Genomic DNA, 17,889 nt, shown 5'->3' on the forward strand with positions numbered 1-17,889 from the left:
GCTCAAGCCCGAAACGTAGATTATGTATCTTTATCTTTGCTAAATAAAGTACACAGTTTGACTAGCTGAGTTTCTCCAGCATTGTGTTTATATTTCAACCACGGTGTCTGCAGATGTTCGTGTTTTACTTTTGGAATATTAGATGTTGTTCCTTCAATTTACAGGGAGCTTCAGTTTGGTAGTACATGAGGCTATGGTCAGATATGTCACTGTGGGAATGGGGTGTGGAATTAAAATGGTTGGCCACTGGGGGAGTTCTGTTATTATCGCAGACAGAGGGAAGATGCTCAACAAAATGATTTCCCAATCTGCCTTCAGTCTCTGATGTAGAGGAGGTTTTAACAGGAGCATTGGATGCAGTAGGTGACGCCTGCAATTTCACTCACGCCCTCCTCCAGACACACCTTCCCTCCCTCTGTGCTTTCTACATGGATTCCCCCTCTGAGACACCGCCTGTCCACAATTTTATAAACTTCACCTAGGTTGCCTTTTCAGTCTCGGATGCTCCAAGAAAACAATGCATTTTTCAACCTCTCCTTACATCTCACATGCTCTAATCCAAGCCTCTTCTATATCTTCACCAAAGCCCCCATATTGTTCCTATAATGCAGAGACCACAATGGCAAAGTTTGATAAAGCTGTTTCTGCACTGCTCAACCCCCTGACCAAAGAAGGCGAGCTTTCTGTACATCTTCTTTATCATCTTAACATTTTCAGTGAGCCATAGACTTGCACCCCAAGATAGTTCCAAGAATTAATTCTCCTAGTCCTGCCATTTACTGTAAGCATAAGCGTTGTTTGGGAGTTGGGAGTGAGACAAGTACACTGCATGAACAGATGAAGATGACAGCATTGGACAGCTGTAGATGATCTATCATGCCAACTCAGAGAGAGAGAAGCCCTGGGGAGAGACAAAGTCCAATGAAGGAAAGCCATTGGAGATTGACTTAGAAACACTTGATACTGTAGCTACACTGCCAAATGCACAAGATAACAAGGAGCATGTGGGAAACCTCTTGTCTTTCATAGGGAATGATGTAAAGCAAGAAGGGAATCACATTCTGGAGTGGAGTTAATACCTATGTCAAGACAGTCATTGACTGTGGACTAGAACCACACAGCTTTTGTGCCTTCCTGGAGTCTCAGAAGCGATCAGAGTTGTGCTTTCTGTGAACCAGCAGCCAGTTGATCTCCAGTGTGAGCTGGCTGTGAACAGTAAGGTGTCACATTGGGTATTGGTGCAGCAATGGGAAGGCAATTCTTTTCTGGAAGATCTAGGCAAGGGGGTTGGAGAATATTGCCACATTATTGTGAACTGGACATCAACAGATGTACGCATCATTATCTACCTCATCCTGTATGAGTGCCAGTGCTATTATGGGAATTGGAAGTCCTGATTCTCTCAGCATATTGGCATTTCTCTTCTGGGTGAAGCCTCCCAGGCATTGCCTCCACTGAGTCCCACATCCAACATTCTCAGACCATGGATACACTGATTGAAATGCAGCATTCAGAATCTGGTCTTTCCATCAGTGTGGTGCAACCAAACTACCCACTTTCCTGCCCCATTAAGCCTCACCCCCTCAGTGGAGCAATTTGTTGTTCATCCATTGGCACCATTAGTTATCGCAGAACCTGGGAAATTGAGTGGAAGCAGGTCATCCATGATCCAAAGGGAATGCTGAGGAAGAATCAGCGCACATGGAGTGCCTGTGAATTGAGAAAGCACGGCCAATAGTTACTCAGTTCATGTAATGATCATTAAGTTTGGCTTGATCTTTGGGGTTATTTAAAGAGTAGGTTGATAAATTTTTGAAACATGAGGGAATTGAGGGCCAGGGGGAATTGGCCCAGAAGAGGAGATGAAGCCTGGAGCAAATCAGTGATGATAATATTGAATGATAAGAAAGTATTGAGGGCTTCGTGGCCTACTTGCTGCAATGTTCTTATATTTCCTTGATGTATTTTATTTATACTTTGAACTAATTGAAAACATTTTAATTTCAGGTGTTTAATCATTTTCATTCTGTGTTTAGCGCTGAATAAAGTGCTTTCCTTTAAATTTAATATTCCTTATGAGAGAGAAGTATTGAGGCGAACTTTAGAAGTGGATTAAGGCCTGTGTATCCTGGAGCACTTTGAGAGCAAATACCTTTTTGTGACTGCACCTCAGGTGCAAATATTCAAACCAAAGTATTGAAAAGAAGCTCAGTTTGAGAAACCCTGGTTAGAACCTTGTATTTTCTGAGGTAAAGTTTAAGGGGATCAGCATTTTCCTCTTATGTTTCAGGATGGCCTTTAAATGAATGTGAAATTGAGAGTGTTATTACATTCGGTTCCATTTACTCCCAGTTATGCAATTGACCCTGGCAACCAACCTATTGAGCTGGTCAACTCCAGTGCCCATTTAATGGACATCGTTAATGGAAGGAACTGCTTTCAATGTAGAAAATGACTGGAGAGTAAATATTGAGACTGTGGCTGGGCTGGTATATATGTAGGCAATAAATTTAGCTGGTGATCATCGTGGAGAGCAGATGACTAAGACATTACTGCGGCAAATAACAGCTTCCGTACATTGATGTAAAGTATGGGATTACCTCCAAATTGCTGACACTTGACAAAGATTGACACTTGACACGTTGGGAAAGTAAAACTCTGTTAAGCACCCCTCTAAAATTAAGTATTACGTTGAAGCTTGTGGTCTTTTTCTTGTGAATAGATGTGAATTTCTTGAAGGGAGGCCCATACTTCTTATCAATACCATTAAGAAAACTGAAGAAATGGCACGGGAGATTATTTATTTAACCATCCTCTTTGAATTAGAATCAGGATTTATTGTCAGGAACATGTCACAAAATTCGTTGTTTAGCAGCAGCGTCACAGGTCAAACATTTATTTTAACCATCTTACAAAATAAATAAAAACAGTTCAAGAAAATGTCAAAAGTAAGGCAGTACCTGTGGTTCATTGTTCATTCAGGAATTTGATGGAAGGGGGAAGAAGCTGTCCTTGTGCTGCTGAGTGCTCGTCTTCAGGTTCCTATACCTGGCAACAGAGTGAAGAGGGCATGGCCTGAGTGGTGGTGGTTCTTGATAGATGCTGCTTTCTTAAGACACCACCCCTTGTTGATGTCCTTGATGGAGTGGTCTGGCAACCCCCCCCCCCCCCCCCCCACCACCGATGTTGCAGGCCGAGTTAACAACCCCCTGGAATTTTTTCTTGTCTTGAGCGTTGGCACCTTCGTACCAGACAGCGATGCGACCAGCCAGATGCTCTCCAGTACACCTGTGGAAGTTTTCAAGAGTCTTCAGTGGCATACTGAATCTCTTCAGATACCTCACGAAGTATAGCCAATGGTGAGCCTTCTTTGTAATTGCATGGATGCGGCAGAATAGATCCTCAGTGATGTTGACACCCAGGAATTTGAAGTTCTTCACTCTCTCCACTGCTGATCCCTTGATGAGGACTGGTTCATGTTCTCCAGATTTCAATTTAAAGTCTACAGTCATCTCCTTGGTTTTGCTCCTGTGTGTATTTATCATCTCTTTTACTGTCTCATGGTATATTACGGTAATTTAATCTCTACTATGTTGGTGCATCTTCATACCTGTGTGCCTGCAGCAAGCAAGCAACACATGCCTGTTATAATTGTTATTATCACATACCAAAAGATGGCTCAAAAATATCCCAGGGTCTTATATGTGAAGTTGAGGTATCTGGTTGGCTAATGTTTACCCAGACGCCGTAAAGGTACTCATCCCTAGCCTAACCTCGTAATACTGTTATATTATTTACTCAAATATCATCAATATTATTATTTATGGATACTTTAATTTAAAAAAAAATCATAAAAATTAAAGCTGGTTGTTCTGAGACAAATATCTTCATTTAGCAGCCAACTCAAAAAAATTAAGCAGTAACCGTTTCTGAGCTCATAAGCGTGTTACTGGCTAATGATGTCATACCTGCCACATATATCTTATTATTTTTACATTGACACGTCTTTTAGTTTTTAAACAAAACTTGAGATTAGGACAATAATGGTGAGTAACGCCAACAGTGAACATCATCGCTGTGTGACTCACTAGCCACACCGCCATCTATCGTCGTGCACCAACAACTCCTTGTCACGCTCACGAGCCAATGGCATCTTGTGTATTTGGTGTTTATCACATTATGGGCATCTTGGTACAACAAGTATTATAACAACACCATCGGAAATAAAAAATAGCAGCGGAAGATTTTACCCTCAACGTGGCTACAGGAGGAAATCACTTTGGAATACTATTGGATACAAACTAAACGGGGTAAACTCAGACGCATGTAATAGAGCAGCAGCGAGAGTTTTTGAGTCACTGCCTATATACGGGAATGGAGAAAGCAAGAACAGCTTTTGACTGCCAAAAAAGGGTAAATGTAACCTTTGTTGACCAGCTCCACATCGGCCAGAACCTGAGGAGGAGCTAAAAATCTGGATGGTAGATGAGAGGAATTCAGGGAAATGCATTTCTACCATAATGATAATTAATTAGGCCAGGATATTAGGAGAAGAACAAGGAAATCATGGTTTTGCAGGAACAGAAAGTTGGTGTTTCCGGTTCATGAAAAGGCAGGGTTTATCAATGCGTACAAAAACATCCATGACAAAGAAAATGTCAGCAGCTTATGAAGACAACAGGAAGAGTGAAACGTCCCACCATTCCACAGGTGTATGATTGTGTGAAGAAATCTTGGGAAAATTTAAGAACTGAAATTATCTTGAAGGCTTTTATCTCTACTGGTAGCTTGTTTTTATAAAATGTTTTCTGCTATAGCTGAACTGCTTTTGTTTTTTCTTGTAAATTATAGCAGTATTATTATTAAAAATGTTTCCTGTTTTGTTCCTTTTTATCTGGTATACTGTTGCTACAAATTTCAATAACATTAAATGCTTACCCATAAATACACAAAAAAATTCTTAATATTCCCTGCTGAAATGGGGGTGGGGGCGGGGTGGTTTGTAGTCAGTGGGTCAACCCTGCACATGATGGCCTGAATTGCCGTAGTGAACAGCCATCGCAGTAGGGCACAGGGACTTTCGCCCCACCGCACAGAAGTTCCAGGCTGCAGGAGCGTGTTGCCAAGTGAACAGCCAGGCTTCACAGCAGCATTATGACATCATTCCATGAGTCTGTCACCTCTCCTAAAAAAGAACAGCGTGCTTTGAATAAATGACAGTTACTGGTTTACTTGCTTGGTGTGGACAGCATTTATTTCAGCAGCTCTGCCTTTAGCAGTGCTACAGGGTCTTATATGGAATCAAATATGGGTAATATATTATAAATTACATGTTTAGAACTGGGTTGGAATCTGTTGATGGGCAACACATCCAGATAGAGGCCTCCCTTCTGTACCACCTGCCACTGTGTTCTTCCTCTTTCTGTGGTGCATTGGTTAGCTCCTCATTCTTCTCCTTATCTTCCTCCACCTTCCCTTCCTTTTTTTTGTCCTTAGAGAGCTTCTCTCGCTCTTGCTGAAGTCACACAGATCAGGGCTCTTTACACCCCACACCTGTTTTCCAAATTTAGGGGTAAACAGGACATTGTGATTTGGTCCAGTGAGTGCTGGAAGGACACCTCATAGTTGTGCAGAGAGGGGAATTTAAAACTGAACTCTCGTGTTATCAAGAAGTTCGCTGCAATGAAAACCAGTGGTGTGGCTAGAGTGTGCATGGAGTCCAAGGCAGATGATGGAAGGATAGCACTTTGCTTGAAATATTGATCCATTAGAGCAGTGTGGCTGCAACCAAATGATAGACAGTTATGACTGTCTTGTGAGCTCTTGCAAGGCATTGTGATGGCCATTCTGGGCATTTGCTTTGGTTATCTTGTCCTGTGCTGGAGGATAGTTAGGAGGTTATCTCTTATTGAGCGTAGAGTATCAGCAACCTCCTTAATGGCACATTGAGCATAAAATGATGAGATTTACATGAATTAGTTGTAGAAGCTTGTAAAGATGCTGTGACCAGGAGGTTGAGAGCACTAGTGTTTTTGAGTTTCATTGCTGGAGCATTTCAGGCATATTTGCAAATCTGGAGTCGAGATTGGAGAAGGCTGCAGACCTCACTTAGAATCCTGATATGTCTGAGGAATGCTGCCTGCTAGATAAAGATTGCATTGTGCTTTTCTATGGATCTTGATGGCTTAAGCTTCAAGTTCTAAACCTTGTCATTATGCACATCTGCAGCCTATCTGAAGCATTTGGTGCATCAGAAGCAGTAGTCTTCAGCATGATGCTGAACCAAGCCATGAAAGACCTCAACAATGAAGACGCTGTTTACATCCGGTACCGCACGGATGGCAGTCTCTTCAATCTGAGGCGCCTGCAAGCTCACACCAAGACACAAGAGAAACTTGTCCGTGAACTACTCTTTGCAGACGATGCCGCTTTAGTTGCCCATTCAGAGCCAGCTCTTCAGCGCTTGACGTCCTGTTTTGCGGAAACTGCCAAAATGTTTGGCCTGGAGGTCAGCCTGAAGAAAACTGAGGTCCTCCGTCAGCCAGCTCCCCACCATGACTATCAGCCCCCCCACATCTCCATCGGGCACACAAAACTCAAAACGGTCAACCAGTTTACCTATCTCGGCTGGACCATTTCATCAGATGCAAGGATCGACAACGAGATAGACAACAGACTCTCCAAGGCAAATAGCACCTTTGGAAGACTACACAAAAGAGTCTGGAAAAACAACCAACTGAAAAACCTCACAAAGATAAGCGTATACAGAGTCGTTGTCATACCCACACTCCTGTTCGGCTCCGAATCATGGGTCCTCTACCGGCATCACCTACGGCTCCTAGAACGCTTCCACCAGTGTTGTCTCCGCTCCATCCTCAACATTCATTGGAGCGCTTTCATCCCTAACGTCAAAGTACTCGAGATGGCAGAGGTCGACAGCATCGAGTCCATGCTGCTGAAGATCCAGCTGCGCTGGATGGGTCACGTCTCCAGAATGGAGGACCATCGCCTTCCCAAGAGCGTGTTATATGGCGAGCTCTCCACTGGCCACCGTGACAGAGGTGCACCAAAGAAAAGGTACAAGGACTGCCTAAAGAAATCTCTTGGTGCCTGCCACATTGAACACCGCCAGTGGGCTGATATCGCCTCAAACCGTGCATCTTGGCGCCTCACAGTTCGGCGGGCAGCAACTTCCTTTGAAGAAGACCGCAGAGCCCACCTCACTGACAAAAGACAAAGGAGGAAAAACCCAACACCCAACCCCAACCAACCAATTTTCCCTTGCAACCGCTGCAACCGTGTCTGCCTGTCCCGCATCGGACTTGTCAGTCACCAATGAGCCTGCAGCAGACGTGGACATACCCCTCCATAAATCTTCGTCCGCGAAGCCAAGCCAAAGAAAAGGCATAGCAGTAGGTGTTGCAATGTGTTATGAAGATTAACAGAGTGTTGTAGATCAGGCTGTATAAGTTGCACATGACAAAAGTGAGTAGTGTTTTCAATCACAGAGATAGAAAATCATTTGTCACCTGCACAAGTCTGGTTCTTAATGCAAAGAGCCCATTCAAATTTCATTCTGAGGAAAAAAAGTCATTTTCTTTCATGTCATGTTTTTTTTACATTTTTCACACTATTAGCCAAAATACACACAAACATTTCCCTCTTGAATATACACAGTGTCATTTTCTCCTCTTTTCGTCCCCTCCTTTCCCTCCGTCATTCCCACCCCCCTCCCTATCCACTAAACGTTCAACATATACAATACAATAAACCCATTAAACAATGTTATCACACAATGAAAATGAACAAGAAAATTGTGCCATCTACTTTTACACACTGGGTCAGTTCATTTCGACTTCTCATTCTATCATTTTAGGGAGTGGAGGTCCGCGGTAGGCCCTCTCTGTTGTGTTCCATGTACGGTTCCCAAATTTGTTTGAATACTGTGACTTTATTTTTTAAATTATATGTTATTTTTTCCAATAGAATACATTTATTCATTTCTATGTACCATTGATGTACTCTCAGGCTCTCTTCTGATTTCCAGGTTGATATTATACTTTTTTTTGCTACAGCTAAGGCTATCATAATAAATCTTTTTTGTGCTTCATCCAATTTGAGGCCTAGTTCTTTACTTCTTATATTGTCATGTTGAACAAAAGTGGTGTGCAATTGTATTTTCAACCAGTATCCTTTTGTTATGCATTATTTAATTAATTGAATTTAAATTTCCCCCAACCCCTGCCCCTCTTCCATTTTGAGATTTGATCTCGTTACTTTAAATTTTTAGTCTTTGTCTCTGGATTATGTTGACAACATACCTGAATGCTACTGCATTGTTGCTGTACTGTGGATAATCCAATTGTTTAAATGCAGCAATACAACTGAATCTAATGGCTAAGGAACAGGACAGCTATCAGTTTGCCAGTGTGAGCACTGTTTTATAAGCGAAGACTCCATTTAAAGAAAGTCATCTGCAAGCATCGGAGAAAAATCTGGTTCAGCATCACATGAAGTTGTTCAGCCACAAATTTCAGACTACCTAAGAGGGGGGAAGAAACTACCTACTAAAGACTGATCCTCAAGGTTATAAGGTACCCAAACCTGTTGACAGCATTACACTTTTAGAATTCATTCCATCCATCCAGCATTTTCTATGTTTTTGGTTTTTCACCTTTTTATTTGACTGTGTGAATTTCCATTTACTGTCTTGGCACAAAGCCACCTCTATTCCCTTTTGGATGTTTTCCTACTGTACTTGCATGTTTACATATGACCTGACTCCTGCTTTTTCCTGTAATTTCTTTTAACTTTTATGTAGCCCAAATGTTTGAGTGTTTTAGTGAATCTAAAACAGTTTCATATTTGCACAAAAGTTATATGCTGGATTCCATAAAACTTTTTTTGTAAATGGGTTTGCCAGAAATGTCATTGGCATGGATTTTTTTTTCTGGTAAAGGCCAACAATTATGGCATTTATTTTCAGTTTACTAACTGCTCCTTCCAAGGGTTCAGTGCATACAATGGCAAAGATGGGAGATCCTAATTTATTAAATGATTTTGGGTGCTCTATCTTTCAAGATACTCCCATAAGAGTATCTGCCAGCTAAAACCAATCTTAAAGATATTCACTAGCAATATTCTTGCATCAGATGAAATGGTGCAGCAATATTCTTGGAAAATCTGATCTCAGACTTTGTGCAAAATTAGGCTAATAGTGGAGATTTGCAAATCAATTGCTTTCAAGGGGCATTGAAGGTCTCTAGGGTAGAAAGAACACAGGTAGAAATATTCCTTTTAATGAACAACATTTTGTTTAATGTTTTGATTATTTATGAGAGTTAAAGCTCTTTAATCTGCTTTTAGTTTTGTTGATGTTGGGTGTTATCGGTAGCCCCAATAATGACAGACAGAAAGGCTGAGGGGAATAATAGGCTAGGAAATGAGCGGGAGGGAGAGGGGATTTGACCTTTATGGTCCAGGGTCATATGGGCAGGACTAAGGGAGGAGCCAAGGCAGGGAGACACTCGGAGGGTGGGCCAGCCAGTGAACACAATCATATCACCACATTCACCTCCTCTAAAAAAATGGAACCCACTGGAAAAACAACAGCAAAACTGGAGGTAATAACACTAACAATAATAATAATATCAGCAGTATTAACAATTATTATACAAGGGGGGTGTGAGAAGCAGGCATCACTGAAGCGGTAGGCAGAGGTGTTAAGGTTGGGAGCGGTAGCCGGTAAGTTGGCGCTCCCCTCACCGCGCACGTGGTCAGTGCCATAAGCTGCAGGAACGCGCGCCATGCTACTCCTGGACTGCGGGTCGGGACCTATAGACCTTTTGGTAACGGCCCTTATTCCCGCAGCCCGACCACGTTGCTCCTTTCGCTGGGAAGAGGCGCCTCGCATGCCTGGCCTGCCCTCAGAAGTTGCATCTCGACGATGCAGAAAGCATTATTGCAGTCGTTGTCGGGTTGCTAACGCCCGACGCTGAGTCCCACGCCGACAGCCCTCATGATGGAACTTGCGCAGATGGCCTGCTTCTGCCTGCGATCGACACCGCGTGGCCCTGGGCCGAGTCCAGAGTTCTGATCAAGTTGATAGCCCTTTGGAGCGGGAGCTCCTCGAGGAGTCTTTGCCGGATGTAGTCCGACCTCAACCCCGGCACACAGGTGTCTCTGATCAGCTCTTTCATGCACTGGGTCAGCGATATTGTGCCCGTGGAAACACCCAAACAGTCTTTTCCCAGTGTGACCAGGGACTGGACGAACTCTTCAGTGGACTCACCAGGTTGTTGTTTCCGGGATGCCAGCAGGTAACGGGAGTAAACCACATTCACTTTCGGCTTATACAGCGCCCGCAGCTCAGCCATCGCCTCGGTGTAGGTCGTGCTGCCTTGGATGGCCAAATAGGCCCCCTGGCCAACTCGTGCCCGAAGGATCTTTAGTTTCTTTTCATTTGAATCGACCACATCACTACAGTGGGGTCGAGGAAGTTGTTAAAGCAGTTTACCCACTGCTCGAAGAGCACCGATGCACCCAGGTCTTGGGGGTCTACTTCCAGCCATTCGGGGCACAGCAATTTCTCCATAACCGGAGAGTTCCAAAATCTAAATCAATAAATTGTTGGGGCTATCGGTAGCCCCAATAATGACGCAGACAGAAAGTCTGAGGGGAACGATAGGCTTTATTGAACTGCTGGCCCGGGTCCAGACTAGGAAAGGAGCAGGAAGGAAAGGGGACTTGACGTTTATGGCCCAGGGTCACATGGGCAGGACTAAGGGAGGAGCCAAGGCAGGGAGATACCCGAGGGCAGGTCACCTAGTGCACACAATCATATCACCACAGTTGAAATGCAGTAAAACCCTTGTTATATGGAATTCAACCAACTGACAGCCTCGAGCAACTGGCAAAAAATATTGTGGAAAATAAATAGGTAAAAAATATGGAAGTTTAAAATCGGCTCACCTCACCGTTAGTTCACCAACAACGCAGCACACAATTTCATGCAACTGGAAAATTCACTAATCTGCCATCAACCAATTCCCATAGGTGCTGGATAGCAGGGGTTTTACTGTAGTTTAAAATAATTTAATGATTTAATTTTGGATAGTTATATACTATTAAAACTGGGGCTAAGTCTTTGCCAATTTTTGAAGTCTTTCAAGAGGATTTTGGGAGCTGGCCTTCATGGTGCAGAGTGCCAACACTTCCTTTGTATAGGTCTTCCTCTGGGAGTCCAAGATGTTTTGAATAAGAAAGCCAAGCAAGTAAAACTGATAGCTTTAGGTATGGGGATATTGTAGGGAAAAGGATTCAGGTAGCAAGATCTAGCCCTCAAAGTAAGGGAAGATCTATGAATCAGCAAATGAAGCAATTTGAGATGAATTTGAAATGTTTATCATTAATACACATAAATATTAAAAGAAATTGATTAGTTATTGGTGTAAAAATTTACAACAGTAGATATTTTCAAGTAAATCCAAACACTAATTAAGATTTTAATATCTTACTGGCAAAATTCAGCAAGGTACTAAATCCAATTTATTTTCAAATTCCAGATTATAGCTACATGACTACTCAAAATCCAGATTCATAGCAGTGAGTTGGTTAAATTAGTTTTATAGAAATTTTATTCCTGTTAATAATTGTCTTCCAATAATATGTGATTTGTCACTAAAGCTTTAGTTTGGATTATCAATCTATGCTAAATTTTGTAAATTATTAGGTTTTCAGCCACTAAAATGATTTTCAGCTTGAAACTGGGCTTTGCCGAATTTAATATTTGGATGTCATCCACAATCTTAACCCTCCACAATTTCTTCCACGATGTACACGTGTGGGGAAAGTTGTGCTGATGCCATGACTGCCATGAAAATACAGACCAGGGAAATCATGATCTTAATCAATTTATCACTTTCCTCATGTTTTATTTTTGAACTTCCAGCTCCAGTTAATCTTTTATATTAGAACAGTGAACAACATCCAGGGCACTTCTTTCATCAACTTTCCTAGAAAACTCCATGAGAAGCCCTATAAGCTTGGTTAAACACTACCTACTATGTAAATACTTTCATATTATGTAAATACTTTCATATCCAATCTCTTAGAATATCCTTTAATAACTTACCCACTACAGGCTCACTGGCCTATAATTTCCTGGATTATTCTTAGATTTTTTTTTAAACAATGGAACAACATTAGCTATTCTCCAATTCTGCAGCACATCACCCACAGCTAAGAACATTTTAAATATAACTGCCAGGGCCCCTGCAATTTCTACAAAAGCTTCCCGAAGCTTATAGTGAAGATGTTGTCAGGCTTTGGAGAATAATCCATCCTTATATGCCTTTAGACAGCAAGCACCTCCTGCTCTTTAATTTCTAAAGGTTCCATGACCTCACTGCTTGTTTGCTTCACTTCTATGGACTCTGTATCAGTTTCCTGAGTAAATACAGATTCAAAAAAAAACCATTAAGATCCTCCCCAATCTCTTTCAGCTCCATATATCGCTGAACACTCAAGAGGACCAATTTTGTTCCTTGCTATCCCTTTGTTCTTGATTTCTCTGTAGAAACCCTTGGTATTTTCCTTCACCTTGTTTTGCAAAGCAATCTCATGTGTGTGTGTGTGTGTGTGTGTGTGTGTGTGTGTGTGTGTGTGTGTGTGTGTGTGTGTGTGTGTGTGTGTGTGTGTGTGTGTGTGTGTGTGTGTGTGTGTGTGTGTTTTAATCCCTCCTGATTTTATTCTTAAAATTTATGACATTTAAGAAAAAGTTGTGGAGGTACATGGATGGGAGTGGTATGGAGGACTATGAACCTCGTGCAGGTGATTGAGTGGAAGCAGAATAATAGTTCAGGACAGACTTGATGGGCTGAAGGGTCTATCGGTTCTGCAGTGCACTATGGTTATGCACCATAGAACAGATCTGTTTTGAACAGATCTGATGCAGCTTGTTTTTCAGCTGGTATCTTATGCAACAGAGGACACTGAAATTGTCTCATCAAGGAGAAGAATCTATACACATTTGGAAACCATCAGGCTATAATCTTCTGCACGTTGCAGAGTGAAATTGATATGATACACATTATAAACATTGTCAGTCAACTCTGAATCTGATGGAATTGCAGCTTCATAATTTTCCACCTGATGTGTAGAAATGTGCGTCTTCCAGGATGGAGACCTTAGACTCTCCAGCAATTCAGCAACAATCATCATAAATCAGTTACTAACTGACAAATGAGTGATTATTTTCCTGACTGGAAAAGAGTTCCTTAATTCCTACTGTCTGTCAAGGTTTGCTGAGCAGCGTGGGCTGTCTCAATGACTACTGCCCAGTAGCACTAACTTATGATGAAATGAGGCTGGTCATGGACAGAATTAACAAGCACCTAAGTAGAGATCTGGACCCACTGTAATTCGCCTGTCGTCACAATCTCTCCACGGCAGCTGCAATGTTGCTGGCTCTCTACTCAGCTCTGGATCACCTCGAAAACAGCAAGTCATACATATGGCTGCTCTACTAGATTATAGGTCGGTCTTCAATACCATTATTCTCTCAGTGCTGGTCAAGAAGCTACAAACTCTAGGCCTCTGCACCCCCCTCTGCCACTGGATCCTTGACTTTCTCATCTGAAGACCACAATCAGTATGATTTGGAAACAGTTTCTCCTCCTCACTGATTATCAACAGAGACACACTCCAAGGATGTGTGCTTAGCCAACTGCTCTACTCATTATACATCCATGACTGTGTGACCAGGCACAATTCCAATGCCATCTATAAGTTTTCTAATGGCACCACAGTTGTCAGCAGAATCACAAATGGTAATGAGGAAGCGTGGAGGGAGATAGATCAACTTGTTGAATGATGTAATGACAATAACCTTGCACTCAACTTCAGCAAAATCAGGGAAATAATTGTGGACTTCAGGAGGAAGTCAGGGGAACATGACCCAGTCCTTATTGAGGGCTCAGTAGTGCAGAGGGTCAAGAACTTTAAACTCCTGGGTGTCAACATCTCTGAGGATATGTTCTGGAGTCTCCACATTGATGGAATCACTTTGTGAGGTATCTTAAGAAGGTTCGGTATGCCACCGAAGATACTCGTAAACTTCTACAGGTGTACCATGGAGAGCACTCTGGCTGGTTGCATCACTGCCTGGAATAGAGGTGCCAACTCTCAGAACAAGAGGGTTGTTAACCCAGTCTGCGACATCACAGGCACTCGACCACTCCATCGAGACCTCAAAGACCCCCACCACCCAGGCCATGCCCTCTTCACTTTGCTACCATCAGGGAAAAAGGTACAGGAGCCTAAAAAGGAGCACTCAGCGGTACAAGGACAGCTTCTTCCCCGCTGCCATCAGATTCCTGGATGATCAATGGACAAAATACTTATTTTTGTGCACTTTTTTAGTTATTATTTTATTTTTTAGACTGTAAGATGGTTTTAATATATATGTTTGCACTTTGATGCTGCCACGAAACACCAAACTTCATTACTTGTTCATGACAATATATCCTGATTCTGCTTCTTTGAAGAGCTGATCAAAAAACTCTCAATTCTTTACAGAGAGGCACTTGAGGGAAAAAGTTACATTGGGCATTTGATGAGGCAGAAAGAGTTGTTAGGTGGCCTTAATGTTGGTTTGTCATCTTAGCTCTGCACTTGAAGAGGTTTTATTTGTAATTTCTACTATGTCAGCATTTTTTGTTCCAAAATGTAAAAATGTTGTAACTGACACTGTCATGTTAATGTCTGGATGTCAAATTTAAGATCCAACCCAGTATTATTTTCTGACAAATGTCACTTTTGGTGAAGTCAATGCTGCATTGATGGCAAGGACAGAGGTTTTTGCGGTAATGAATCCCCAGGATGTGCAGCTGGCAAGATTTTTCATAATCCTGCACAAACACATGAGAAAAATCACAAGCCTCTTGTTATTTTTGTCCTGACCTTTTGAGGCTAGAGTAGCAATAATGTAATTCACTGTGGCCTTCCTGCTAAACATATTGAGGTTTAGTCCTGATAATTTATGGTATTCTCTCTGTAAACAATCTGGAACTAAATCAGGCTGCAAAGAAAACTAGCAAATGGAAGTGAAACGTTGTCAATTAGAACTGAAAATAGATCTGTAAATCCATATATTTATATCTTATATTGATCAGATCGTTTGTCCTAAGTGCACCTGACCTTTTCTTACATCTGCTCCTTAATATTGTCATATAGAATTCTGATTTTAACAAATCTCCATCTGCTTTTTAAAAATGTAAGATAATGCTGTTAATAGGCAAGATTCTTGTTTATTATAGATTCTTTCTATAGCAAATACAGACTGTAGTTTATAAATTAAGGAGATAGATTTTCAAGACTTCTTTTTGTTTCTTTTGCAGATTGTTTTGAATTTTACAACCATGGATCTCTTTAAGAGTCGCCTCTGCTGGTATGACTACATTGAAGTACGAGATGGTTATTGGAGAAAGGCGCCACTTCTTGGTATTAAACTTTGTTAGCACTCATGGCTGTACCACTGAATTTGAGCTTTTAATTTTTAATTTTCTTTTTAAAGATAGAGATACAGAATGGAAACAGGCCCTTCCGGCTGGCCCATCAGCCAGTGCTGCCAATATACACCAATTAACCTACGAACCCCCTATGTTTTTGGAGGGTGGAAAGAACCAGAGCACCCAGAGGAAACCAATACGCCAATGGGTAGAACATGCAAATTCCTTACAGGCAGCACTGGAGTTGAACCCCGATCTCTGGCGCTGTAATAGCATTACGCTAACCGTACCACCAAAATCCTTTATGTCCCTGCCAAAAGTGGAGCTTATAGAATGAAAGTATTCAAATCCTCTTGCAAATAAGGCTTACAGTATAGTGAGGCATCCAGTAAATCCCCTCCTCACAGGAAGAGATACCTGGATTCAATCATGACCTCAGGTGCTTTTTGTGTGGAATTTGCATGTTGTACTTGTGAAAACGTGGGTACTCTCCAAGGGCTCCACTTTTCCGTACATCCCAAAGCCACAGGCTGGTGGGTTAATAGACCACTGTATGTTGCCCCTAATGTGTATTTAAATGATAGAGTTGATGAAAATGTGGGGAGAGTAAACTGGACTCACAAAAATGTCTATTAATTCTCAGCAAGGTTCAGTGTGCTGAAGACCCTGTTTCCATGGTGTATTTCTCTCCATCACTGGTAAGGTAAAGTTCCTAAGTTCAATGTTCAAATTTATTGCCAGAGTATATACATGACATCACATAAACCCTGAGATTTTTTTTCCCAACCCTAATGCTTAACATAGAGCAATGGTTCTCAACCTTTTTTGCCCTAGGCCCCACTTTCATTTTTCAAAAAAACGTACGCCCCACCATTAGCGGAAAAAAATGTTATATATTCAAAAGATGTTTTAATTAAATCATTTACTGCAAGTGTATTTCAATGCAATTAAGGTTGGGAATAAACTGGAACACATATTTCATATTCAACTACTACAATATGCCAACCATCTCAAACACACATTCAACAATTGTCATTACTTCAGTGGCAACCTTTCCCCTGATGCTGGCTGCAGATTTTTTTTTTAATTTGAGGGACTAATTTCTTTAGTTTCAACCTCCATGTTTTGTAATTTCAGATAAATCTCTGCTTTGAGGCCAGTGGCAGGAGAGAATCTTAACTTACAGACTCACCTTTCAGGTGGCAGCCCGAAAAGGCAGCTGCAGCATTGCCTGGTCCAGCTGAAAGGGCCTATTCATATCCAGAGGCACCTTGGAGCACCTCCGGATCTGATGGAAGCGAAGTGACTGGTGCTGCAGCGCCACCGTCATAAATAAGCAGCAGAGCAATGGCCGTCTTCCCTACCCATAATCTGCTCTGTGTTTCCTACAACAGTTCCAGCTGCATGGGGCATTATGGGTAGGGAAGACGGCCATTGCTGTGCCACGTTTTAAGCTGCAGAGAGCGACTCTGGTGCAGGAGCAGCCAGCCAGGCTGTGACAGCCCACACCGGCCACCTGTCCGACATCCACTGCCGGCTGCCCCTGACCCGATGTCCCCCGACGGCCACCCCTGCTCCGATGGCCACCCCTGCCCCAACATTCACTGCCGGCCACCTCTGCCCAAATGTCCCTCACTGGCTGCCCCTGCCCTGACTGCCACTCCTAACCTGATGGCCATCCCTGCTCCGATGTTCCCTGCCGGCTGCCCCACCCCATTGTTCACCACCAGCTGCCCCTGCCCCAATGTTTCCCGCCAGCCGCCCCATTGTTCACCACCAGCCGCCCCTGCCCCGACGTCCCCTGCTGGCCACCCCTGCCCTGATTGCCCCTGCCCACCTCCCCTCTCCAATGGGCAAGGGCTCTTGGGTAGAGGGGTGGGGGGCTGTCAGGTCGCAGGACTGGGGGCTGTCAGGGAGCAGGGAGGGGGGATGTCAGGCAGCGGTGAGTTGGGTCGCCATCTGATGGAGTCATCAGCCTGCCTCCACACTCAGGTGCGTGAATGCAGCGCTCTGCCGATTATCCCTCCTGGAGGAGGGTTGATGTCGGTGCCTCAGAGGCACTTCTGCCACGTTGAGGTGAGTATGTGTTTAGCTGCAAGGGAGGAGATTACAAAGGGGTGTTCAGGCCACGTTAAAGGGCCTTTTGATTCAATTGTTGAAGTCTGTTGGCATAATAAACCCAAACTTCAAGAAATCCACTGAATATTGACAAACCTTTTGCTTGCTTGGTCTGCTCATTTTGAATATACAACAGCGCAAGCTCCCTGAAACAGATGAATCAATATTTTATTTTTTCTTAGAATTGAAAAATGTAATTAAAGTAATGATTGAATCAAAGGAAGAATACGGACCCTAAAAAAACATGAAATAAAAACACTAC

The 17,889-nt window shown here is 42.7% G+C and overlaps 1 protein-coding gene across 1 annotated transcript in view; it reads left to right on the forward strand.

Moving 5' to 3' along the window:
* Positions 1-17,889, forward strand: part of tll1 (tolloid-like 1) — a 379,792-nt gene that overhangs the window by 257,688 nt on the left and 104,215 nt on the right. Inside the window, exon 12 of the mRNA XM_069926140.1 lies at positions 15,399-15,501. Coding sequence (XP_069782241.1) covers positions 15,399-15,501 — 103 coding nt within the window. The remainder of the gene's footprint in view (positions 1-15,398; positions 15,502-17,889) is intronic.

The sequence above is a fragment of the Narcine bancroftii genome, chromosome 3 (assembly GCF_036971445.1).
Source record: "Narcine bancroftii isolate sNarBan1 chromosome 3, sNarBan1.hap1, whole genome shotgun sequence".
Taxonomy (NCBI): Eukaryota; Metazoa; Chordata; class Chondrichthyes; order Torpediniformes; family Narcinidae; genus Narcine; species Narcine bancroftii.